Source organism: Amblyomma americanum, chromosome 7, assembly GCF_052857255.1.
Source record: "Amblyomma americanum isolate KBUSLIRL-KWMA chromosome 7, ASM5285725v1, whole genome shotgun sequence".
Lineage (NCBI taxonomy): Eukaryota > Metazoa > Arthropoda > Arachnida > Ixodida > Ixodidae > Amblyomma > Amblyomma americanum.
Window position 1 is genome coordinate 6,399,881 of NC_135503.1, and position 16,317 is coordinate 6,416,197.

The window sequence follows — 16,317 nt, forward strand, 5'->3', positions numbered from 1 at the left end:
CTACAATCGAATTTTTATTGTTTGGAAGAAAGGAAGGAAATTCCGATATACAATTCATACTGTTATTACGATTTCCATAAGCCCGTCTACGCCAGCGATGCGGCTGAGGCGTTTTTGTTTTGCATTCCTTTTGGGATACCTGACCGTTTTGGAGTCGGTGGTATCGTTTCCCGCCGTCCGAGAAAAAAAAGTTTCAGTTACAAGTCAGCGCTCGTGCATGTTTCTCTTCCTAGTGTCCCGTCCTGTCCGCGCCGTCCGTCATAATGTCGTACCAGTCTGCGGAAGCCTTTGTTCTAATCTGGGCACGATGTCTTCATGCTGGTTGCCAGTCCGCGGAGCGGCATACGTGCCTGGACTCATGGCGGGCGTGTGCGTTCTCTAGCTTCCAGCTAACTCGTCGTGAAGGGCGGCCGGATATTGAAGCGACCTTTCGCAATCGGCGCCGTTAAAAGCAGTCTGACAGGAAGCAGGCCGCCGTCGTGTAGTTGGAAGAGCTGCCTGAAATAATTGAGTGGGTGCGATTCCCGGGCTTCTGTGGTTTTGATTCCTGCGTGTCGCACCTATATATGTACACAGTGCCGCACAGCAACATCTGTCTGGCTGCCGGCTTCGCGTGACGTCAGCACCTCTCGCGTCTGCCCTTATAACGGCCGTTTTATGGACCATCGTATGGCGGTGTGCTCGAATGCAGTGGGCGGCGCTCGCAAGCTGCACTCCGGACAACTCGCTCTACATGAGGGGAAGGCGCTTATCAGCTGTGGAAGGCACACTAGTGTGCGCAGGATTTGCAGGGTTTTTTTTTTTTTCCCCTACGGCTTGAGGCGATAATTGACGATGAACGAACGAAACGTTGGTAGAGAGCGCCATTTAGAATCGCGTTTGCATGTCAGGAAGGCCGAAACTCACGCACAACGCTACTTCGCGTATAATTCTGTAAAGTCAGGGCACGACGCGCGCGCTGTGAACGTGATAGAGGCATGAAAAGGTGGTGGAAAAAAATCGAGTTGCGGGTGGGGCCATCCCCTATCGGGGCTTCGTTATTAAAAAAAAAAACTGTTCTCGAATGAAAAACAAATAAAATTGGAGAGGACACTTAAGTTCCGCCTTAAACACGTAGGGGGTTAGGTTTCCATTCTCTGCAATGTGAAAACTTTGAACGCATTTTTAATTGTGTCAATTAAGTGATCAATTACACACAAAATTTACTAATTAGCATTTTGACACCTTTGAACCCCTTTTTCCCAATTTTTATTTCTTTAATTAATTGATTACAATGATCTCATTAACTACCACACACCAACCAATCGCTAGAACCACAAATTACCATGACACGATTTTTTTGCGCAGTCCTCGATTATTTCCGACACGCGGTGTCGACTACTTCAACGCCGACGGCTTTTCGACTGAACGATCTGTATACGCTGTCGCGTAAAATCCCATGCGAAAGTACAGGCTGATGGACAGCGCAGTTGATTGCTTCTTTCGTTGCGGAAAATATGAAACGCGGAACTCCCAAAGGAGTCTGTCATCGTGAAATAAATGTTGCATGGCGACAGATGTAGTATAGGCATGGGCGCCCGCATGAGCGTTGTGATAAAGCGCTGAAGTTCACGCAGTGATTTATTTACGCAAGCATTTGGAGCCAGCAGCTGCACGATATGCTGCCGTATATAGCACGGTCCGTGTTAAATGGAAGGCTTTACAGTGCGCGAGCGAAAGCTCTTCTCGCAACATGAAACGAAATCGCGCGCTGACGTACGTGCTTCGAAAGAGAAGGGAACCGGAAGATGTGTGGCAGTGCTACTGTGGCGAGGGCAAGCCAAGGTCGTGCTGCGTTTGGTGCATTTCATGCTCGCGGTTCACGTAGCGTACTCGGCATGTGCGAGCGCACCTTCACTCCCGTTTGAAGATCCCGTACCTTTCCCACTGGTCGGTTGTGGATGCAGTAGGATACAAACTCTGCCAAGTGTCCTGCTGGCCTGGCACGTCGCTACTCAACAGCGCATAAGTTTCCTTTCTATTTTTTCACGTTGGCGTTTTATACGTACATTGTTCCTTGCAGCTTTTCTGAATGCTCAGATAAACGAGCCTGTTACAAGGCTTAAAGCTGTAAGGTAGCCCACTCAAGCGCCATTGACTGTACTCAACTGAACATTCCCGGGGAACACTCATGTCATGGGCTCCTCTCCTGTCTCGACAATCGTGTTGGGTCTCATGCCCTGCCCTTCGCAGCAGCGCCAAGATTTCTGCATTATGTTTTCTAATATTCAGGACACTGGCGTCCTTGGGAAACTCTATAGGCCCTGTCATGCAACCGCACAAAATGTTTATCTTCGAAGTTTCAAGGCCGCCGTTTGTACTTCAATTATCAAGTGTCAAAAATAGCTTACTCCTCTGGATTTAGGCCGTCTTTCTTTCTTTGTACGCCCGCCCCTATGCAAACAGTAGAACGTCGTCAAAAGACCCCAAGATGGTCGAAATTATTGCGGAGCCCTCCGCTGTGGTACCTTTTTCTTTCACTCCATCGGCCTCCCTTCCTTCACGGCGCGGTTGAGGTGTCCATTTATAAATGAGACAGTTACTGCGCCTTCTCCTTCCTCAGAACCAATTTTCAGTTTTGCGCCTGTTAAAGAACAGCAAAAAAAAAAGATCGCTACCTTTCATCACAAAGCATTCCTTTCTAGCAACAGTAGTTGATCCCTCGCGCGCGCGCGCCAGACATGCTGTCACGAGTCTGCTAGCGAGGAGCCGTCGGATAGGTGAAGCTATACTTGCTCCGTGTGTCTGCCAAGTGTGTAACGTTGGAAGTGTGTATACATAGCCCTCTGACGCATGGCGTTGCCGTTCATCTTCACGCACGTAAATACTCCATCCCAAATATATCCGCATACAGACCGGGCCAGCAAGTCGGCAAGTAAACACGATGTTCTTCCCGCTTTTTCTGTATTTCTGAAAAAAAAAAAAAATCTTCCTGCCCTGAACCATTTTTCCTCCCCCTCCTCCCTGCTTTATTTTCTGTTTAACTCGTCCACGGCTGGGTATTGTTAGGTGTGGGGCTTCTGTCCCGTAGCAGGCCCCCGGTGTTGGGAGATTGCGCTTCGATCCCACCGCTGCCACCAGTTGTTTGGTGCGGGCCCCTGGCTCGCCTGTGCCGTCTCTGGCCAAGGTCGGTGTGCCCGGGTTCCGGATCGGGAGACTGCTGTTGTGGGGGTGACGAAGAGATGAGAGGGTCTTCGAGGTGAAGAAGAGACTGAAAGGGTTTATGTAACATAGTTCGAAAGAGTGAATCGGGAGCTGGCTGATCACACGCCAGATCGCTGCTTAAATAGGGTCCGCTGTCCCCAGGTCCCTAGTTGGGGAATTTAGTTCATTAAAAATGCGTCGAATCACTGTAACGTAGATCACGTGTCCAGTCTTTAGGGTCCGCCTTCCAGGACGCCCCCAACAACACACTCTTGCCACTTCTGGCAGATTATGGTCCGCGCTGTCCAGGCAGCAGTGATGAATAGCCCGAAGGGGGGTCCCATGGCAGCGTCCAAGGTCAGTCACCTGCACTCCACAGCGGTAGCGTGGGAACTAAAGGTTGCCACTGCAGTTTGCAGAAGGTTCCACGTATAGGGAAAAGCACTTTGTCTAAGACGAGGTTGTTTTCAAAGCACGAGGATTCCGGCGTCGTTGGCTTAGTCAAACACGGCCGCATTTGCCACGGCTCATTTGCAGCCCCGCCGCTCGCCGGCTCCCCCCGCCGTCCCCTCCGGGAGAAAGACGTCATGTTCCGGGTAGGTCCGGCGTTGAGAACAAACGACAGGTTCACCAAAGCCGTTCTCGGACAGCGGCGGGCCGTTTCACCCCGTAAACAGCAGGGGGGGAGGTCCCTTGTAGACGCCACCACCTGCACTCGTGGCGCTGCAACCACGTCGACGGCCCTTTGAAGCCTTGTCGATTGATGGTTCCCAGTGGCTTGAATATTCTTGGCATGTTGGCGTCTCCAAACGTAACAGTATACTCTTCCGGGGGACCCGCAGCATTGCACAGAAAGGGCAAAAGAAAAATGGACTGGAATGTTTCGCGAACCGCAAGAAATGTGCCGTAGTGCGTTAATTAATGTGGCGCATCACACTTCGCACCCGCCGCAGTGGCTCTTTCTCAAAGGCGTTCGGCTATTGATTCCAAGGTCGCCAGATCGAATCCCAGCCGCGACGGAGGCGGAATGCAAAAACGCCTGGGTTCTGTGCGACGTTAGCGCACATTAAAGATCCCCAGGCGGTGGAAATTATTCCGGAGCCCTCCTCCGCGGCATCCCTCCGTGCGTCGCTTTGAGCCGTTAAACCCGACATAAGTATTGCACTTTACTGCTCCGCTTGCATCTTCCCTATGCGCATATCTTAATGTCAAGCAGAATTTATAAAAGCAGAGGCGCGAAAGAAAGTAGATTTGGGATTTGAGTAGACGCGGTCATCGTCAGGTGCAGCGCAGGGGTTGATCCGAGGAAGACGGCATCTGAACTGGAAAGTGCATGGAAGGCGTGCGCCTTGATCGTTTGGCCCTGACTTAGTGCCCGCGTAAGTCGACCGCGGCGCGGAAATAGCAACATCGACCCGGTGAAGCGCCGCTCGCGTTGAACGTGAACCTATGTCCACAGGAGTCCCCGTTCCAGAGCTCAAGTCTTCCGTCTGCTTTTCTGTTTTCTTGGTTCCGTTCTAGCAATCGGTGTACTTTGTACTTTGCAAAAACGTACTCAAATCGCGTGTTATTATTATCTCGCGTGATTCTATAAAGTCGACTATATCCTGGTAGTTTTACGGACGATGTTGATACGTATTATTTCTGACGACGCGCGAACGGAGCAGTTGTAATGTTTTGGGTGTTTAGGGGAAGAGGTCAGATAGAATTTCCGGCCGAAGTTGCATGAAACGTTGACCGCCACATATTGATGCCCTCCACACTGCAAAACCCATGCACTGCCAGTGAGGTCCAGCGTCCCAATGCCATGCCTGATTATACATCCAGCGTGGCGCTGTACACTGGAACGTGGTAAAGCCCTTCGAAATTTATTGAGGGGCTTTGAAACGCGCCATACTGGGAGAAAGAAAAAGGTGAAAAAAATGTTGTGGTGCGCGGTGATTAAGAACAGATTAAGCGTGCTAATGGCCTGGAGTAAATTGGCGTAGATAAGCTAAACACTTGTCGAGACGAAGCTTCTCTTCTATCGCGTAATGCGAAAACTTTTCCTAGCGCTTATATTACGATTGACTGATTCTCAACAGGATACGAGTATGTGCTGGACGCCTCGATTCTGCTTTTCTTCTCTCCTGGAGTTTCGTGCGCATTGCTCACGGGCCCTGCAATGCTGTTCGCCACGTAGTGGTCCCATGCGGACCTTCTTCGGTGCTGCGTATGCCTCCATGAGGCCGGAGCTCTCCCATCTCCCTCCTACAATCAGCGCTCGTCTGCTTTATCTACATCTTCTTCCTGATTGTGTTCGCGCTGCTGATATATATTGATCGCAACCAACTAGCCCGGCAGATAGTATTATTCCTACAATCTAAACCTGTTATACAAAGAGGGCTATAATAAGGCATTGTATACAGACCTCGAACGTGTATTTGTATAATGCGTTTCTCGACGCCCTGCTACCGCAGCGGTGGCCAAGTGGTTGAGCATCCGCCTCGCATGCGGGAGGTGCGGGGTTCGATCCCCAGTGCCGCCGGGTACCCACCGATGATACAATGGGTACAAGCTTTCCCCAGGTCTGGTGCTCGGCTTCTTTAGGGTGAAATGCTTGGGAAATGGGTCTTCGACCCCACCTTGAGAATTTGAAAAATACCTTGTGCCATGGCGCTCTTTGGCCATAGATGCCCTTGCGCCATAAAAATCCATCATAATCTTGAAGCCCTGCCAACAAAACCAGAAAATAAGCTCGGGCGTCTGTAGTATCATGGACAAAAGTAACTGACCCCCCCCCCCCCCCCCCCCCCCGCGCCAGCTTTGACACCCGGAGTGCACCGTCAAGTGGCGCCCGCATGCAGTCTGGCATAATGTCCCTCTGTACATTTAAATTATTGAGGGACTTTATATCTGGCGTTGTCCACACGCACACACACTTTGGACCCTAATAGTACCGCACGCGACGACCGAGCAGAACGCGTCACCAGGAAGTCATTCTTGGAAGCTGGCTTCTGCAATCAACGCTTCGTTCGTTGCGCAAATGATAGCCGTATCACAAGCGCAGCCCGAGAAAAATCAGTGGCCGTGGCGGCTCAGTGCTCTCTAGATACAAGATTGCTTGTGGGCCACTTGGTTCTGATAGATAACATGGGGGCCAAAGAAGCCCGCAAAAAGAAAAAAAGTCAATGCGCTGAGATTTTGCAAGTCTCTCGAAACTCAGAATTCACCGGAAACTTCTCGCTCATCATCATTATCATCGGCCAGGTTGCGGTCACCGCTCACTTCAGGGCTATCAAGGGAAATGTCTCTCCCAAGCTTGCCCTTCAATTAACCTTGTCCAGCGCAAGCAGCGGCCTCTCTATCGCGACATATTCACTGATTTCATCGCATCACACTGTTCTCTGCCACCCTTCGCTATTGTTTTTTTTTTTAATCTTGTGATCGCCTCTTCTCACCCTCAAAGGCTGAGTTTCTGCTTCCCCCGCATTAGGCATCTCCCCCAAGTACCTTTTCTTGTTTTGATTTCCGCTATGATAGTAACTAAGTTTGTCCTCTAGTTTAAGCTGCTCTCCTGTACCTCAGCAAGCATTACAACACCCCCCCCCCTCTCCATCCTTTCAGCCCGCTGCGTCGGCCTTAGACTGATCTTTTGTTTCATTCTTATTCATTTCATTTTCCTTTCAATTATATTCCGGAAATCGCCGCCGCAGTTATGGCGCTCCGGTTTTACCGATGGAGGCACTGCCGTCGTTATGACGTGTTGCGCGGGGTCACGTGACACCACTCCGCCGCACCGAGAGCAGGCTTTCAAGCAGAAACACTTGGTCGGCTCACCGTATCATTGTGGCATGTACGAACGATGGACGATCTGTACGTGGCGTAGTCCGCTTCCAGTTATCGACATAATGCAACACATGATGACTAGGGCCGGCTTAATCATTACACTGACGGCCAAAGGCATAGCGGAACTGAGCCGAGCAAAAAAAAAAATTATTAGCACGCCTTTGAAAAATTGCGGTGAAAAAGATATGTACTCAACATCGAAAACTAATCACTAATCGCAGCATTAGCGTGAACACGGCTTATTATTCTTGCGATAATTCGTCCCACGTCTTTGATTAAATCGCATTCTAGAGACAGCTGAGCTGTTGCGCCACGATTCCCGTGGTGCACGTGTTATCACCATCAAGACCTCACGACTGCTTGGCTTTTGTGGTACTTAACGAATTCCAACAATTTCGTAACATCAGCCGCAGGTGTTCCACTTATGGCGGCCACAGAATGCTCCAGCTTTTACTACGCAACAGAAAGCATACATAATGCCGAGAGCAGCTATGCAGTGGAAGTGATGGCCGCCGAGAACGGCCGAACCATGCACACACTCTGGATGTGGACGACACGCGATGGCACCGGTACACATAAATCCCACGTTCTGCCACCTTTATTGCGGTCTGCGCGTCGGATAATGCGTTCCTGTCTTCGCCATCTCTTTTCGGCGTTGGCAGAGTATAGAACGGAGTGAACCGCGGAAACAGACACGAAGGGAGCACATTGTTCCGATCGACCTTCCTTCCTTCCGTGCCGCGTCTCACGTACGCCTTGGGCGAGGGGGAGAGACTACGCGCTCAAAGCAACGGTGGCATGCGCGCGACGCCGGAGGAGGCTGAGCACGCGGGTAATTGAGTTACGGAACCCCCGCCGAGAGAGTCCGTGCGACAACAAACACTAGCTGAGAACCACACGCTGAGCTGAAGAAGGGCCTGTGTGTTTTCGCCAACACACTTGCATGGAGGAGGGGCTGCCGCTGCTGCAAAGCGCGGCTCTGAAAAGCGGACAGCTGTGCATTTTTCTCCGGCGGAGAGCGCGCGCGCTAGGTGGCACTGGAACCGCGATCGGCCTTGCGTAAAACCATAGGAGTAGAAAGAGAGAGAGCGTGTCAACTTTGTTGTCAACTCAAGTCTGAGTCACTTTCTAATGGTCTGTGCCAATGGGCGATTTTGGTTCTGATTTAACCCGCCGCGACGGCTCAGTGGTTAGGTCGCTCGGCTACTGATCCGGAGTACCCGGGTCCGAAACCGACCGCGGCGGCTGCGTTTTTATGGAGGCGTGTGCTGTGCGATGTCAGTGCACGTTAAAGATCCCCAGGTGGTCAAAATTATTCCGGAGCCCTCCACTACGGCACCTCTTTCTTCCTTTCTTCTCTCAGTCCCTCCTTTATATCCCTTCTCTTACGGGGCGCGGTTGAGGTGTCTGCCGAGATGCGAGACAGATACTGCGCCATTTCCTTTCCCCAACAACCAATTTTCAATTTTTCTAATTGGACCGCGAAAAATATGAAAAATTTCGTTCACCCAGTTGGCTTCCGAACGAACGTCGAATTTCCGTGTTTTCCTTTTACCTTGTGCTTTTGGCTTCACCTAGATCTCACCGAAAAAGACGATTGGTTGTGGCGTCCGTAACGAACGACTCTCTTCAAGGACTTCATTATGCACGACTCCCCCTTCTCGGCGTGAACTTCGCACAATTGAGCATTCCTCACAGCCTTCTCTTGAAACACACGCCGTATTGAGTAGCTGGCCCCCGAATCGATGCCGCTCTTTTCCTTTTGTTGTCACGGGCTTGGGCTCTGGTTGTCGAAAACACCCATCCCCGTGGCGCATACATTCCAGTGAAGATTGTGGAACTTGGTTTTGCCTCGTGCTCCCGCAAGTGAACGCACTGCTCCTGAGTCCTGACATCGGATGCTTGTGGGCGCGAACAGTTATATGCAGTTTTTTAGCTCGAAAAGCACTACTTAGCTATAGTCGGGTACAACTCAAGAGCGCAGCGGCTTTTCCCCGTCAAAGGACCGCATTCAAGCCAATGGCGTCGGCCGATTCTCATGACCCTGTTAGCCTGACAGTGCAGGGAGCGCCATAATGTAGAGAGGGGCGGTCCTAGACTAAAGTCCCTACCCCAGACCACAGAGGGAAGGGATTGTCCCCGTTCGTCTACTGCTCCCTGCTTTGTCACAGTATCAGGGTCATGAGAATCGGCCACGCCATTGGCTGGAAGTGGGTCGTTTGACGGCGAAAAGCCGCTGCGTTCTTGAGTTGAAAAACCCAGGGTGTATGTGTGAAGCCTCAACCTTTGACGGAAAGCCAGCGGCGGAGCCCTTGCGCAGCTGCTTTGTGAATGCGTGGAAGCGCTCTCCCTCCCCGCGGCCGGCTGACGATAAGGTCGGACTGCCCTTGAGGCGGTGTTGCGGCCGGCTGCCGATAGCGGCTGACGATAAGGTCTTGCATTCGGATTGCCCTTGAGGCGGTGTTGCCTGAAGTGCTTTGGCTCGTCCTGCTCGCTTTAACTACGTTAAAGGGCTACAGAAAAGGGTGTTTGAGCTTGGGTTTAAAATGCTTGCACTGTGTAGAGTACAGACTACCGAACGTCCATGCCGCGTACGAGACCTCAAAAACAGGCAGGAAATTCACAATACATTTAAAAAAATACTGGCATACGACGCCGCGTCGTAAGTGATGTCAGCAGTCGGGGTTTATCATTGGTTGACCGCGCCAAATTCTTTCGGACGTCACGCGCTACCACGGCCGCGGCCACTCCGCGCGCGCCGCAGCCGGCGGAGGTAGGGGAGGGGTCGAATGTGTAGGGCCGGCGATGGAGCTCCAACATTTCGGCATGCGAAATTGACGAGAGAGGGAAAGGCGCGAAGATGCGGAAGTTCAAATTTTGACGGCATATAACTCATCTTCCACAAAACGCATTAAAAAAAAAATTCTTGCTGGAGGATATTTGTGAAGCTGTGCCCTTGCGGCAAAGTCTATTTTTGTTTAAAAAAAAGCCCCGACAGAAAATAAAGGGAAGTTGACTTGCTTGCATCTGATATATGTTGCTTTGTTTTATTTGTCTCCATTGAACTAAGAAAGATACTTTTCATAGTGCTAGCTTTCATATCCATTCACAGTTAGTGTGCATGTATGGGCAGTATTGCTTGGTTTTTATTAAATCTTGAAACATATTAATATTGCATTAATTTACTAAATTGTCTAGTGTATTTTTTCAGTGGTCCTTCCATATTATCATGGTAACGGTTTCTAGAATGACCCCTCGTTTTCTTCCTTTTTTCAGATGGAACAGACAAAAGGATTGAGGTGCAGAACCCTGTGGTGGAGCTTGATGGGGATGAGATGACACGTATCATATGGGAAAAGATTAAAGAGGAGGTATGTTTTGTGCCAGCTTCTCTGCTATGTGCTGGTTGCAGTGCTCACTCCTATGCAGTCGAAACTCGTTATAGTGAACTGGTAGCCGAGATTCGTAATATAGAATTTCGTCAGAAACGCACGCAAGAGCAGCGAAGTTTAGTTGGTGACTGGACGGCAACTCGAGCAACCCTTGCTAGAGACATGGGGAGACATTTTCTGCAGTTTTAGTGTCGTTTCTGTAGCGCTTGTTGCAACTCTGGTGGCTGCGAAAACCCGAGCGCCAGTTAGGTTGGCTTCCTCGCACAGCACTGCCGCCATGCAACGGCGGCGGCAGGCCAAGCGCCAGCGAGGGCAGCTTTCCTGCATTACAGCTGTGTCACGTGGAAAATGGTATGTCAGAGCAAAAGCTGTCGCCGTTTGCGCCGCCTCCGCGGCAGCTGATATAAGTGCAGGATGGTTATTGCAAGACAACTGTTCACGCTGCTGCTTCCAGGACGCTGTCAACGGGTTCGTGAGTAGATTCATTGGAAAAATTCCAGTGACTCTACCTTGAGAGGCGTGAACGCATGCTGACCATTCGGCTACCAACCCTAATCACCACTGTAGCTTCCGTGGCGCTGTTGGTGAGTGCAAGACAAAGCATAAATGCTTGCTGCACCACCACTAGTCATTTCTGTAGTGCAGCAAAACCTACCGTTTGCCATCCGAGCGAGCACTACTAGGCACCAAGGAGTTCGATATAGTATCTGTATATGGCCAACCACTTCGGTATGTAAAACAAAAATTGCACGTTGTTAAATTATTTAGGGAGCGTTTTGTATAGCCAATAATTTGTAATATATCTGTGTTCATTATAATGGGGATTGAGTGTAATTCATTCTCCTCTGTGGATAGAATGAACCACAGTTAGAAGGCAGCAAGGTGTCACAACCTGTTGTTGCCCACTGGTGGCAGTTTTGAAAATATAGATCATTGTGTGCCTGCTAAGCCAGTGATTGCTATGGCAAATACCAACCTGAATAATTAACAGATGCTGAATGTGCATGCTAATGGTTTATAAACGCACTTGAGAGTAGCATCAGCATCTGCTACATTAAGGAATGCACAGAATGCATGTGTATTTTTTCTTTGGTTTAGAAGTTGGCTGTTCTGCCATTAGGTGTGCGTGCAGTAGGTTAATGAAATTGGCCCAGTGGTTTGTGAAAGTTCTGTTGTCCACAAATTTAACAAAAATGTCTAAAAGCAGATTTCAGCAAAGCTGTAACTGTTGCATCAAATAAAGTTTCAGTAGTTTGGAAACTGATAGTCTTCAGAGTGTTGACTCGACACGTTAGACAATATCTAAGAAAGAAGCAAGCCACAGAACGTGTAATGAAAGTAGCGACAACATCGGATACAACACAGCTTGTTTGCATAGTTCTAGATAACTGAATGCCACTTCAAGCATTCCATATCTGAAGTGTTAGTTTTCAAAGCAGTGCACTCAAATTTAATATCAGCTTTATCATGTCCTTTCCTGTCCCAATTGCCATTACACATGTTCGCTTTCATGTGCCTCCACAACACAAAACTGAGCACTGTGCGTACAAATTAAGCGTTCGGTCCCATGCCTTTGGAAGTGCCTTGCCTTAGTTCTATTGTTATCATGGCAGCTTTTACAGCAGGTGCTGCAGCAGGTGCCACGCACAAGCTCATCTGTGGGAATCTATGATTTCTGAAGCACTGCACAAACGAGTACAAAGAAAACATGCAGACTGGACTTGAGCTGCCCTGTTGCATGCGTTTTCTTCGTCTTTGCCTGTGTTGCACCTCACAAGTTGTCAGAGACCACCAACTAGCCCTACATAATTTTTTTTTGTTTTTCTTGGTGACAAATGTTTTTCTTTCCTTTTTCATATTTTTTTCAGTTGATCTTCCCTTTCCTAAAGCTGGACTGTAAATACTATGACCTTGGTCTGCCAAGCCGCGACAAGACCGATGACCAGGTGACGTACGACGCCGCACATGCCATCAAGAAGTACAATGTGGGAATCAAGTGTGCCACCATTACGCCCGATGAGGCCAGGGTTGAAGGTTAGTGCACGACAGTAACCTTTTATATGGACACTTAATGCAGCTCTACCAATGTATGTTCTTAGTAAAATTCAATTGTTTGGCTGTTAGTTGCTTTGTTGATGTTGGCTGGGCTGCGAAAGATGTACCTATAGATTGCTGAGAAATCTGGAGTTGTGATTGGAATACTTTTTCCCATTGTTCGATTGCTACTCTCAATGTTGAAGATGCTAGGAAATTATGGGCTTCTTGATTACTGACCAGGAATGGATCGTGTGGTTTATTTTCGGAGACCTGACAACAGAGAAGTACTTGCTGTTGGCACAGTTTTCTTGTGAAGATGGCCTATGGCAGCAACACCTGTATTTTCATTGGTGTTTTCTAGCTTATAACAGCTCTATTTTCAGTGTTAGTAGCCACTTTGCTATTAAAACATGGTAATCAATAGACGTAGACAAACTTCAATTTGTCCTTAATGTCCCTTTTAGTTGGCTGAAAGCAGAGTGTTATGTTAGTGGCTGACATTTCGAGTTGGAAATCCTACATGGCTAATGACCAAGCATATTTGTTTCACATGAAATACATGCTGTGAAAGCACAAGGTAGTTGCGCCGTTTATAGCCTGTTACTTCTAGTTTTGTTGGGCTGCCGCGGTGGCTGAATGGTTATGGTGCTCGGCTGCTAACCTGAAAGAGGCACGCTCAATCCTGACCACGGCAGTCGCATTTCGACGGAGGCAAAGTGATTGAGGCCCATGTACTGTGCAATGTCAGTGCACACTAAAAACACCAGGTGGTCGAAATTTTCCATAGCCCTCCACTACGGCGTCCCTCATAGCCTGAGTCACTTTGGGGCATTAAACCTCACAAAACAAATCTAGTTTTGTCGGGAGATATGTCATATAGATTTCTTCAAAGGAAACATTGGTTGGCCAAAGCAGTTTAAACAAGTATTGGTGTCCCACGTCAATCAAGAGAATATTTTGATTTGTTTTAGTACTATGCGGGTAGTTATTTGCAGCTGCTGTGTTGCTTTGCCAAAATTTTGTTATAATTTATATTAATTCACTATTAATTCCTTAATATTTCTGGTCAAGTGGACTGTTTGTTTATGAGGCATGTCGTACTGGCAAGTGTCACAGCTTTTGCTGAAGTGCACCTTACAAAATTTAGCACACCTTACAAAAAATCCAAAAACCTACACTTTTCGGTACCAGCCACCATGGTTTGTTCCCTTTTCGCGTACTGGCTACGGCACCGAAAGAATTAGACATTCATTACCATCCATTTTAAATGATTTCGACTTCCAGAGCGTGGATGTCATTTCAATCCCGCGTAGACACATCGCCAACCTCTTTGTCGGGTGAACCATGTTGATGGTGTTTTTGGTCCGTTTTCCCCTTCTGTTTGCCTTTCAGTGTTATTTCATCATCTCTGTGTTGTGCACATGTATAAAAATTAATCCTTTATTTTCGTTTTCCATTTCGTTTTGCAAGTGCAGTTGTACTGCAAGGTAGGCCTTTGAAAAAAAAGCAAAAAAATAACAATGGTGTTTCAGATGTGCACTGTATGTCTCGCCATTGCTCCTGATGTAAAGGTGGCTGGAGCGCCGTCAAGCTGTCGATAGAGCAGCTTTTTCTCCAGCCACCTATTTTCGCTCCTCTGTATTTCAGTGGCGAAAATAAACATGACTATTATTATTATTAAAGATCTTGCCATAGTGTACTAATAGTGCACGTCCTGGTAACTGAAACAGTCCAGCTTTTCCAGCTTTTTTTTTTTTCGCATCTAGAAAAGGAACCAGTTTGTTTTTCATCCTTTCTGAGCAACATAAGCTACTTTTGCTCCTTGTTCATCTGCACGCTCTCCTTGCTTGCTTCAGAGTTCAACCTGAAGAAGATGTACCCCAGCCCCAATGGTACCATCCGTAACATCCTCGGAGGCACAGTGTTCCGAGAACCCATCCTTTGCAAAAACATCCCCCGCCTTGTGCCCGGATGGACCCAGCCCATCGTCATTGGAAGGCATGCTTTCGGTGACCAGGTATGATTTGTATTATAATTGTGAACACATTTTTGTAAAGCTCTTAAAGGATTGTTCATCTCCATGTGTGTGACAGTGCAAAGGAAAACAAATATGGGAGTGCTGACTTGGGTGTGGGTACAGCTAGTGTGTCACATTGTGTAAATGAACTGAACATAAAAAATGATATCCTTGAAGCACAATTAATTGGATGATGGGAATTGTTTCATTCCCCTATCTTTATGCTTGCTTCTAATGCTGAAGAATACAACATAGGTGAAATTCTAAGATCACCGTATCTTGCAAGAACATCTGCTATGGACATTGTGCCAGCCTTCTAGGTAACAGCATTATTGCATTGAGACTTATTTTTCTTTTCCCCTTTTGCCTGTGCATCTGTTGTCTCTTAACTAAACCCGTTGCAAACATTGTATGCCAGAGAAAAATCTTTATTGCATTTAGCAGGCTGTGAATGCAAACCCAATTGTGCATAGGCCTACCATGTGTCCATTCGTTGCCTAAATACACGCATTCGTCTCTCTCATTTCAGTACAAAGCCATGGACAGGGTGGTGTCCAACATGGGCAAGGTGGAGCTAGTGTTTACGCCCGCCGATGGCGGCGATAAGCAACGGCACGTGGTGTTTGACTTCAAAAAGTCGGGTGGTGTCACCATGGCCATGTACAACACGGACGAGTCGATAGAAGGCTTTGCCCACTCCTGCTTCCAGTATGCCCTCATGAAGGAGTGGCCACTCTACCTGAGCACCAAGAACACTATCCTCAAGCAGTACGACGGCCGTTTCAAGGACATCTTCCAGAGTATCTACGAGAGGTGCTTACTTGTTACTTCTTTCTAATAAGTGATAACAGCGTTTATTTAGTTAGTGTGATGATATGCTCCAAGAGGCAGGAATGGTGTGGAGATATGGTGGAGATGTACTGTGAATAGTGATAGTCCGATTTATTCAGGAAATGGAATGCGTGCATGGTGCTAGAACAGGTGGTGCCATGTCTGCAACATTCACAGAACTTGTTAGCACCATGTATAGCATTGTATCACGTTTTACTTATTTATTTTTATTTAAAGCATCATTTTGTTGCTATTTTCTGTGTGCAAGATTCTTTTGAATCTGAAAACTTTGGCATTGCATGACTTTTAAAGCCTGCAAACAAGCTGAAAAGAGACACCTACATTGCTGGCACAGTAAAACGCTGTTAAATCGTAGTTGGCTGGAACTCAGAAAAATTACATACTAAATGGAAGTACAGCCTAACCAAAATGTCATAAGATTGCTCACTTACAGATTTCACTCGCGTAACTTGTGCACTTGTTTTCTTCAAACTAAGTCTTCAAGAAGTAGGTGAACGAATTTTGCCAACACATCCTAAAAAAACTCCACAAAGGTCGTAACAGGCAATATGTATAGTAAACAAAGTTGACTTCAAATATAAGTTGACTCATTGATGCAAACAGTACATGTTAACTGACACGTACGCGGTAAGCTGGTGTTGTTTCTGCGGATACAAAATGCATTATGTTCAATGGATGCCATGTCGGGGATTTAACATTACTACTCATAAACCGAAATTGCTGTTTAAGTGGATGCTCTTGAAAGAGGTTTTACTGTACTGGTAATTGCAGGCACAATACACAAGCAGTGTAATAGGGTTCACATTGGTTTTGCCTGAGCTTGCTCTATATGTTACCTTTGGTGTGCTATCTTCCTCAGAATATTTAATTAATGAAAAGACTTGCTGAATCCATTACTTATGCACAGAAGAACAGTTGATGTTATCTGTCAAAGCCATTTAATTGAAGTAAGTTTGCAATACATATAGCGATGGTGTTCTGGTACTGAGCAAAGCCCACAACTGTTCT

The 16,317-nt window shown here is 47.7% G+C and overlaps 1 protein-coding gene across 1 annotated transcript in view; it reads left to right on the forward strand.

Annotated features, from left to right (window-relative positions):
- The window catches only part of LOC144098337 (isocitrate dehydrogenase [NADP], mitochondrial-like), a 33,437-nt gene that overhangs the window by 9,988 nt on the left and 7,132 nt on the right, over nt 1-16,317 (forward strand). The window contains exons 2-5 of the mRNA XM_077630900.1: nt 10,288-10,382; nt 12,272-12,437; nt 14,297-14,457; nt 14,987-15,270. Coding sequence (XP_077487026.1) covers nt 10,288-10,382; nt 12,272-12,437; nt 14,297-14,457; nt 14,987-15,270 — 706 coding nt within the window. The remainder of the gene's footprint in view (nt 1-10,287; nt 10,383-12,271; nt 12,438-14,296; nt 14,458-14,986; nt 15,271-16,317) is intronic.